The following is a 10,144-nucleotide window of genomic DNA, read 5'->3' as shown; positions in this document are numbered from 1 at the left end:
GTGGGCGGCAGAATCGGACCCCCCCCTCCTCTCGGCAGCGACTGACGTCAGAATGTGTTAGGTGCGTGGGCTGAAGGGCGGGATGGATGGGCGTGGGGGCGAAGGAGTGGGAGGTAATTGGAGGGGCGTTGCATTGACTCACCAAGCGACAGTGTACAAAAATAAAAGCTGTGGGCAGGGAAATGGCACAGTCTTTTTTATACTTCTTCTCCCTCTACCAAAAGGACTGTGAAAACAACAAAAAAATGACATATGTTTCATCTCTGACGTCGATCTCCCTCACTTTGTCTTGGTTTTTATCTCTCACTCATCCACATTTCCTCATTCCTTGTTAATCAGAACTATTTCTCACTTCCTGTCAACGTCACTGTTTTCTGCCACAACTTGTTCTCCGTCATATCGTCAGGATATCCTTTCTCATCATTTAACCATTTAAAACACATTTTTTCCATGGTTGCTACTGAATATGTGCTATTAAATGTATTAATTTAATATTAATATGTGCTACTTTGTGTGATCACAAATTACATTCCTCATAAGTTATTATATTACTGCTTGCTGTTAAAGCACATGTACACATGGAGGTTTCTTAACGAGCAAATAAAGAAATGAATAGTCAATAAATCAATAATCTTTGACTTGTGAAATACTTTAAGTGCTATTTACATGTACTACTTCTCTTGCAAGCTAATTATGCACATCAGAGGTAGTTGTTTTAAGATGAATACACAATGAACACCAACTTCTGTTTGATTTATTTACGCATCTCGTTCATTTGATTTGTTGACTGCATCACTTATCACCAGCCGAAGACGAATCAAACTCGTGATACTGGAGACTTTTTGTTAGTCAGCTTGGGTTGGTCATATAAACCTTAATGACTTCACTGAACGTGGGAGAGTTTCTCGCTGAATTCCCCAACTTGTTGTTCAAAGGTCTTAAAACACTGGTTGCATCTTGATTACTGTGCCTCTTCACTTATATTTATCCTGTACATCAGTGTTATAAAAACTGTCAGTGCTGTTCATCTTGCATTCACAGCGTTTAACAAAACTATTTGATGCAAAAACTCATAAAGCTAGATATATTTTATTGTTCTTTCATTTCCCAGTTGATTGACCCAGCACACAGTAGTTCTACAGTAGATGTTACAGACAAAGTAGATCCATTCATGACCTTAATGCCACTTGCTTCCGGCTGGAATCGCTTTTAGAGCTCTTTGTATACTTTCCATTGGTTCTCTTAACTAGGATTTGTTCTTTAAGTGACTCCAAATTAAATTTTCGTGTCAGGTCTCATTGTAAACTTTACCTCTCTCCACAGACCATGACAGTAAAATGGAGAGGCGGAGCTTGATAACAGCATACAGGAGCAGCAGCCCTTGCATCACCAAAGACGACTCTAATCACCGGGGGAAATGAAAACGCTCATCTTTTATCCTCAGGCCTGCCACTGAACTCCACTCACAGTCTGCTATACTGGCTGCTATTGATGAGGAGAAGACTCTTTTCCATCAATACAGTGATTATCCAAATTTACCAGCCACTGATCTCATAAACCTGCAGTGACTCCTAAACACTGACATCAGAAATGTTCTCTTTGGACTTTACATTCAGTAAATGTTTGAGGGTAGACACTTTTTGTTTATTTTCTTTCTTCATATATGGATTAGATATCCTGCAGAATTTAGCTGATAGTGGAATAATGTACTGATTGTATCAGGAAAAGATAAAAAAAAGTTTATTTATAGTTCCTTGTTTTGACAGGGCCACCTGTTTCAGATGCGCTCAACACAGCAGGGGGCACTGCAACTTAAAAATTGACAACTTACTCCAGTGACATACTGTAGTTATGTCAAGGAAACTTGGTTTCATTGGAAGACTTTTATGTACGTTTTCAGCAACTCACAATCTAAAAAACGTTTCCTAACACTCTCAGCAGCTCCTCACCCTCAGGAAACAAATGGATGTTCTGTTTTTTGAAGTCAGTGTACACTTTAAAATTTAAAGATGGAGATAAATATCCACATCGATGGATTACTGAATGGCACATGCTGATCTAGATTTCCCAGAGCGTACAATCAAACCGCGGTCGGGTTCAGAGGCCTTTCATCCTTTTGCTGCATCGTCTAATCGCCCATGAGTTTTGAAAATGCAGTGCTGAGGGTTATGAGATATAAAGCCGCAGGTCTTCATCATCATCTCCCTCACATCTTTCTGTAATATCTTGCACAAGCAGCTGAAATACTGTTTTGTAAGAGACGATACTTTAGGCTTTTCATTATCTTTAATTATGTGAAAATGTACTCAGTACACCTAAATCTAAACTGGGTGGCATGAGATAAGAACACTGATGCTTTTTGATTTCCAGTCGACAGTTAACCTCTCAGTTGCCTCTGTCTGCACATCAGGCTTCAGTGTCAGCTACAGGGTCTTGCTCCAGGGCCCGTCAGCAGGGAGGATGCTTGTCATCAACGGCTCTCATCTTTACTTTAATGTTGCTCCCAAAAGGTGCCACTGTAAAGCCTGTGAGGAGACTGCATTCAAAACTAATATTTAACACAGCATTTTCAGAAAATGTGGTGATTATTGTAGATTTTTAATGCGATTTTATGTAGGTGTAGCGGAAACATATGGCAGTGTGTTGTTGGGATGATTTCTGTGGTCTAAGATATTATGAACCGTATGTCAGTTTCCCTCTATTGTCCTTTAAGACTTTTCGTAAATTAGGGTGACTAATTTTTCTTTATTAAGCTTTAGACATGAAAAAAAACAACACGCAGAGGTTTACAAAAATAAACCTCATGGTGCTTGACTCTTGATACAGCAGCTCCTGCAAGATCCATCCGCCTATTTGTCCGTTTAAAATTGTTACAATGTATTCAGACTTCATGTAACGACAAGGCTTGTGTTGATAATGGCTAAAAAAGGATTTGTGTACACTTAATCACAGTGTGTCAGTGAGGTAGCCTGCTGTGCAGCAGTTACACCTGCCTGTCTCATTAGTAACCTCCTCAGTTGATTATGTTGCAAAACAGATAATTTATTTTGTTACATTTCAATAAATGTTATTTTAATGCTTAAAGTGTGTTGCATTGTTTTCCACAAAGAATGATTTTTTTCTTGGCAGTTCTGATGTGTGGAAGAGGCTGCAGGAACTGCGTCACATAGGCAGCAACACCTCTGCTGTCGTCTGGTTTGTTGCACTCACGCTCTGCACTGATCAGCCTCGAAGCCGGCATGACTCACCTGTACCAGCGATGTCATTGGCGCTCACACACACACACACACCCACACACACCCTTCCTCACTTGATTTTCAGACGGACAAGTTACAATAAAAACATCAAACAACCTCAAGCTGTTGTATGATGTCAAAACCACAAATGTTCACTGTTTTACTTTATGTGTAACACAAAATCAAATGTTATAGTTAAGCTTTGCTTCTTTCTCGGAATAGCAGCGTCTATTGATTGGTCGGTCCATCCACCATTTTGGGCCAGACTAAAATAACTCAACAATTCTTTGATGGATTTCCATCAAATTGTGTAATTATTCATGATCCTCATAGGATGAATCCTACTGAGTCCAGTGATACACTTTTTGTCTTGCGCCACCATGAGGACAACATTTTTGTTTAGACTAGAAGAAGGAGTGTCATGAAGATAGGTGGAGGGTTTTTTGGTCTCCAGAGGATGATCAGCACCACCATCAGGTCAGAATTTTAGTTTCTAACACTTTGGTTTATGGCCAAATTCCTGCCAAGCTGATATATCACCATCAGCTTCAGTTAAACGATGTGTTCATTACTAATCAGCAACTGTTATAAGCTAACCCGCTAAACTAGTAAACATTAACATGCTAGCAGAAAGCACTGCTGGCTTTACTGTAGAGTCATATTCAATTTCCCCTCCCCCATTACAGGACCAATTTAATCTGATCAGATGTTCAAAGTGATGTTTATATGAAAAGTTCTCTTTACCTTTTTGATGACACAAGAGCATATTATCCATGTTGGTTTTCTTTACTGTAATTGTGAGAGCAACAGTCAATGTGGCAGCAGATGAAGGGTGCTGTCATCGTCAATCCGCTGTCAGCACCACTAATAGGGAGGTAAATATTTGAGTCCATTCTATTTTGAGCCCATGTTTTCCTCAGTAACACAGAGCTGAGCAGCACACAGCTGATCAGTTAAATGCCTGACAGCAGACATATAAAAAGCACCAGGAAGACTGTTAATGGGATTAAGAAGTCTGTGCATATCTGCATTCAAATGTGGTATTTTTTTTTTGGTTAATCTAGATGAGCATGTCTCCAGTGCATGCAAATGTTTATCAGGATATTTCCCAAAGCTAAGAGTGTCTGCGGAGTCCATTTGGAGGGGAAATATACCCATTTTCAAAATTCCTACAAGTTATTCCTGTGGTCTAAGACAGTCAAGAAATATTAGTAAACATGAACAACTCTCTCCCAAAACCAAAACCTACAGAGCTAAATAAAAATGTTAAAATATAATGTCATTGTATACTGAACCCATTTAATAACCCACCACTTGTGCTATAAATTGATGGTGACAACACATGGAAAGTTAGCTATTTCAGTTTTAATAATTAGCTTTATAATTATCTTTTCAAACAGTTACTTAAGATCATAAACACAACATTGTGTCTCACTGTCCATAACTGTCATTGTTGGCCATCTTATTAACTAATCAATAACGCACAATAAGAAAAAAAATGACTTTGCTGCCCAAAATATTTTCTTTTGGTCTAGGAACTACAATGACATTAGGGTTTCAGATTGAAAGGTAGAAAGGCCAACTATTCCACAAATTACAAAATTGTAATTTATTTCATAATTGATTCCTCTGTAGATGCTTTTTATATTGTTAGTTACAAGCAATCTTCAAACACATGTATTGTTCTCATATTGTAGAGCAGTGTGTCTATACGTAGTGGTTGCAAGTTGAAACTATAACAGAGTGGGGAATGATAATAATTCATGCTATCGTAGGAGTTCTCTCTGTGAGCTACATGTAATGAATGAAGTAGCTTAAACAGTTAGCTCAAGGAAAAGAATATCTGGTCATGCAGATGGTTATGGCTTAATTTGCCGCAGTGTGGATTGGGTTAGGTTCATTTTACTTTCTACGGAATTAATAGTTCTTATACAAACTGATACAGTAGGGTGTGTGGATGGATATGTCAAACCCTGGACAAATAAAATCATGGCTAGATATAGTAAGTAGCTGTATGCGTTTCTTTTTTTTATTTGGGTGAACTGAGCCTTTATAAATAAAATATCTCAATGCTTTTACAAGTTTTCCACTCTTCCCTTCCCATCTCAGAGAAAGAAACAGATGCTAGCATCAGACTCTGCACAATTCATCTAGAAAATGGCTAAACCATATGATGAGCAGGTCAATTTCCAATGCTGTATCATATGAAGACACAACTCAAAGGTCAGGAGGTGAAGAATGATCAGCTTAGTTTAGGTGACGTGGGTGTAAAGATGGCGTAGGAACTCTCCCCTGGTGGCTGTGTCTCCGGGGAAAACCGCCTGGCAGAACTCACAAACGTGAGACTGTAGCACCACGTCTGACATCAGTAACCCGTCAGATGGAGTCAGCAAATCTCTAGGCAGGGAGGTACTGTCTCTCGCAGGCATCGCAGGCATCGCAGGCATCTGACACAAACAGAGAGGACAAGACATTGAGTTTTTTTGAGGAAGAATATGGTAAAAATCCAAGGACAGATTTGAGGTCCCCTCGCCACCACAGCTGGGACTTTAGTCCATTTAAGACACCTACCCCCACTGTGTGCTTTGTCCTGTCTCTACTGTGATGATCTGCTCGCCCCGGATGATTTGAGACACTGGAAGAGGCTCCTTGCCACATCGTGAAGTCACAGCTTAACAGGGGTGTAACCATTTGCTCCAACATCCTGTCTTCCTTTCCATGACGAGGCACATCCACACAGAGCTTAGTCATGTCTTCAGGGAGGAGATCAGAAAATGTCCCCACGTTTGGAGAGAGGCGAACGACGCCACGCTGTGCTGCAGGGTTGCGTGCCGTGGCTGTCAGCGGATGAGGCCTTTCATGGAAAAATACAGGGATTTCTTGGGTACACTGGGTGGGGATGGACATCATATCACTCAGCTCTCCATTAGGAACAGTGGCACCTGCAGAGAGAGAGTTTTAGGTGTGTTAAGTAAGTCATGGCTGACTTGTTTATGAGCATTGGAATTACAAATGTTTTTATGTGGACCTTGCTGTTTCTGCAGAGCGGTCGTGAGTTGATGTAGCAGAGCTGCCTGTTTCAGGCAAAGTGACCTCAGACGAAGAAACTGCTGGTACAGTTCACTGTACGCTTCCTCCATCTCACCAGCTCAGGGATCTGCAGCCAGTAAATAGGGGAAATTTAATTTAAATAATACACTCACTCAGTATACAGATTGGTGGCATAATGAGGAACAAGACTAAGAGTCTACAGCTAATCTGCAGCTCAGCTGACTCAGGTACAGTGGAGCTTTGAGCTAAATATAACGTCAGCATGCAAACATACTCAAAATGACCATGCTAGGGATATATTTTCCAGATTCACCATCCTTAATAAGCACTTTTCACAGAAGCCATTTTGTTTTGACATGTCGTAATTAAACACAGATGTAATTAATAACATTAATTATGGCCCTGTTCCATTTAGGTGGGCCAGGGCCCTGGTACTGTGCATGCTGGCTCACTGGAATGACTGTGACACACTGAATATAATGGGACCATAATTAATTTGATCAATATATCATTATCACATTATATGTGAAGTATTACTTTATCCAGCTTACACAAAAAGCCATAGACATGCTTTTGAATTTGTCATGAATTCACACACACACACACACTGCACCTTAATCAGTAGATTTGTTTTATTATTTGATTTATTCAGTCAACAGCTAAGTCCGTAGAGCAGCTCGTCCTTTTTTTATATTTTATTTCCTGACAGATCTAATTGCTTTTTCAATTCTGCGTGAGAAATGCTGAAGCCTTTATTTATTGAGTTATTGGTTGGACTAAAACAGAAATACTGGAATCAGCTTTTAAACTATCAACCATGTGTTTTTATTGTAGAACCCACAAATTGAATAAATACATATCCATGTATAGGTTATACATGGATATGTATTTAGTGTTTCTGCTGGTAGGAATGTTGGAAACAAAGAAACATTATAATTGATTGAATAATAACATAAAATATCTGCATAAAAGTGTTTTTACTAAAAAAAAAAAAGCAGTTTGTGCAGTTTGATTCTGAATTATATGTATTCTTATTTACAATAGCAACCGGGACTCATCTTCCCATGAGGCCTATTAAAACCCCAATGCCTTGGTCCTGGTTTCTTTTTTTCTGGCTCTGTGTGATGAAGTGAATTTAAACATAAAGTGCACTGTCTTGTACATCAGCGTGAACTTAATTACCCTTTATAAGCTCATCTGTCGCTGCTCCAACAATTCAGGACTCCTCGTCATTTCTTACAGCTGTGTTCAGCCTCCTCCATCTCCAACAAGCTTTCTGCTATTGACAAGGAATCAAAACAGTCTCAGTATCCAGACTCAAAGCATACTGTATCTACGGAGCACCACAACAACACATGTGTGACGGTGAAACACGTTCTCCTGGTGAGGCCTCACCAGCCACAGTGACTGTATGATATCTCTGTCGGCCCCCGTGGTTAACATTCTCTAACAGTAGCTCAATGGAATGTGTTAGAAAATGTTAACCATAAGGAAGTGGCTCTTGCAAACAGGGAAGTGAAACGCCTGTACAATAAAAACGAACCTGGCCATCACTAAGTTTAGACTGTTAAATGTATGTATTTTTTAGCATAGACTCAAAAGAGGAAAAGGTAAGGCTCTTTTTTTGTGCTGTGCAAAGATAGACGATAGAGGGGCAGAATTAAGAAGGCGTTTCCTGTTTGCTATCATAGTTACTGCATTCAGAAATGGCATAAACTCTGTCGAAGATATTCATCAAAACTAGACAGCAACATATCATTTATTTGATACATTGTATATTGTAAAAGGCATACAATGCATTTTTATGAGTTTAATTATGTATTAGCAGCAAAACTCTAAAGTAAAAGTACTAATAATGTAGAGATTGAGCCCAGAAAACATAATATTATGTATTGTAGTATTGCATTGATTGTTTCTGACACATTAGTGTGTGAGCAGCCTTTTATTGTATTAGTTGGTTCTGGTGAAGCAAAATGATTTTTACTTTTGGGTAGTTTAATCTCTACAAACGCAGCATATTGTATGATGTCATTATACTGTAGGCTATGTAAACACAATCTTAGTTTGTTGTCATATAAATAAAGAGTAAAAGTGTAAAGTTACATGCATTGGAAATACTCAAGTAAAAAGTAAGTAAAATATTGTTAAAATAATGCTTATGTACACATTACTTGAGTAAATTTGAATATGTTATATTTTAAAACATGTATGTATGTGTTCATCATACGTTTGCCACAAAGTCAAACATATCTCTCTTTGACACAAAGTTACAAAGATGAGAGGAGAAGAATACATGGAAGTGAGTTAACTCCGTCCAGAACTGAATTAGTCTTGTTGTTGTTGAAGGTTGCCTTTCTCCCTTTTTACTAGGCTGTGTTCCCCAAAATGAACAGTGATTTAGTGTCTGCTTAATCATTAACTTCAGTCTAATGTTTCAGTTTATTTGATACATTATTAATTAAGGTGTATAAATAACACCAGCTTGTTTGTTTTGGTCGTTTTATGGGTTGATAGGATTTTTGCTCTCCCTGGGATGTTGGCTCTGTTAAGATGTAGGAAGAAAGGTAAGATGTTTGTGCAGTAAATAACATTTTATAGTATTTGGTGTACTCATTGTTACAGATGGGTGCCCATTGATTGAGATGTCAGAAGTCATTTAGAGATCTTGTATTCATGGCATGTTCACTATTCTGTGTGGTGTGGATGCTTGCTTGGTTTAGCCAATACTTACGTACCTGGCAGGTGGTGGATTTCAGTTCGATGAGGCTGAGAAGGTAAAATCTAATTGACTGGAGTGCAGGGGGTTGGACATGGCAGCTTTCTTTAGTTTCGTATAGTCTTCAGTTGAAATTAGTTTTATTAAAATTCTCTAATTAAATGTTTTCACCTTTCTTTCAGTAAGCATTTGTTATTAATTGCAACTGTTGGACAGATGTTGTTTATATTTGCAGCTATAGTTTTTCTATTCATATTCAACACACAGATTATTTAATGTCTCCATCATCTCTGCTCTAAGAGATCTGCCTGACACGCAGCTTCTTCTTCATAATGCCTCACAGAGTGGCCGGTATGGAAATGTCTCTTTTGTTTCCTTCCTTTTTTCCAACTCTCATGGGAGTGTTGAATTTCCTTTGCTTATTTTTGTTTGTTGATATATTTTTGATACACAGTCAGCTTCAAAACGAGTAACTTTCTAGCCTCTATCCGACCTTACATGAATCATAGTGTAATTGTCTCTGTAATGTGGAAATGAAAAGTCACACTTCTAACTTGTTTGCTCAGTTGCTCTGGTAAAATGCAGAACTCAAACCGAAATTCATTTTGCCTTCTGCTTTTTTTCCAGCTGTAAATCATACATATAAATTCACTTACCCTATAAGTCATCGATCATTCCCAACAGGAAGTGAATACGGAGTTACTGACGATGAGGATAAACCTTCCTCTGACCGATCAAGGTCCGCATTCTACTCCGATGACGTTTCAACTCAAAACACGAGTTCATCCGAGTCAAACACAAGCAAACCTGCCAAAACAATACTTCCTGTTTGACTGCCTTCAAAATAAAAGGCACAAACTTTCATCGACAGGCACCTAAACTGTCAATACGACTGCACCCTTCAGAAAGAGTCTGTTTGATATAATAATGTGCATTTTGTATATTTTATTTTAACAGTTAACTCTTCAGTTTTATTTTCTGTAAATTTTATTTTCCTTTACTGAATTTTTACCTTTTGTTTTAAATCCCCCCAAAAATCTAAACTGTAGAATGTAAACTCCCCCCAGGTCAATAAACCCCCCAAAATTACCTGTGTTCTCCACAATGGTTGGTACGGTCATAGTCATTCATTTTGCATTAT

General features: G+C 38.6%; 2 protein-coding genes across 7 annotated transcripts in view; one reads left to right on the top strand and one right to left on the bottom strand.

Annotated features, from left to right (window-relative positions):
• The window catches only part of nab2 (NGFI-A binding protein 2 (EGR1 binding protein 2)), an 8,042-nt gene extending 4,643 nt beyond the window's left edge, over positions 1-3,399 (top strand). For all 5 annotated transcript variants that reach the window (XM_031848324.1, XM_031848235.1, XM_031848156.1 and 2 more), the window contains one exon: positions 1,324-3,399. In XM_031848324.1, coding sequence (XP_031704184.1) covers positions 1,324-1,421 — 98 coding nt within the window. In that variant the 3' untranslated portion in view covers positions 1,422-3,399. The remainder of the gene's footprint in view (positions 1-1,323) is intronic.
• A 1,845-nt stretch (positions 3,400-5,244) lies between these two features.
• On the bottom strand, positions 5,245-9,790 carry LOC116384924 (uncharacterized). 2 transcript variants are annotated; one of them, XM_031850034.1, is made up of 5 exons: positions 9,660-9,790; positions 7,470-7,566; positions 6,265-6,393; positions 5,808-6,178; positions 5,245-5,683 (listed from the first exon to the last, which is right to left on the bottom strand). In XM_031850034.1, the coding sequence occupies exons 3-5, from the start codon at positions 6,374-6,376 to the stop codon at positions 5,489-5,491; spliced, it is 678 nt and encodes a 225-aa protein (XP_031705894.1). In that variant the 5' UTR covers positions 6,377-6,393; positions 7,470-7,566; positions 9,660-9,790; the 3' UTR covers positions 5,245-5,488. The 2 variants fall into 2 exon arrangements, with proteins under 2 accessions (XP_031705894.1, XP_031705982.1); XM_031850122.1 differs by having other exon boundaries at positions 7,470-7,563.
• Between the last annotated feature and the right edge of the window lie 354 nt (positions 9,791-10,144).

The sequence above is a fragment of the Anarrhichthys ocellatus genome, unplaced genomic scaffold, assembly GCF_004355925.1.
Source record: "Anarrhichthys ocellatus isolate YVR2014 unplaced genomic scaffold, GSC_Weel_1.0 scaffold1, whole genome shotgun sequence".
Taxonomy (NCBI): domain Eukaryota; kingdom Metazoa; phylum Chordata; class Actinopteri; order Perciformes; family Anarhichadidae; genus Anarrhichthys; species Anarrhichthys ocellatus.
The sequence above is the reverse complement of the archived record's forward strand: the minus strand, read 5'-3'. Positions and strand labels throughout refer to the sequence as shown.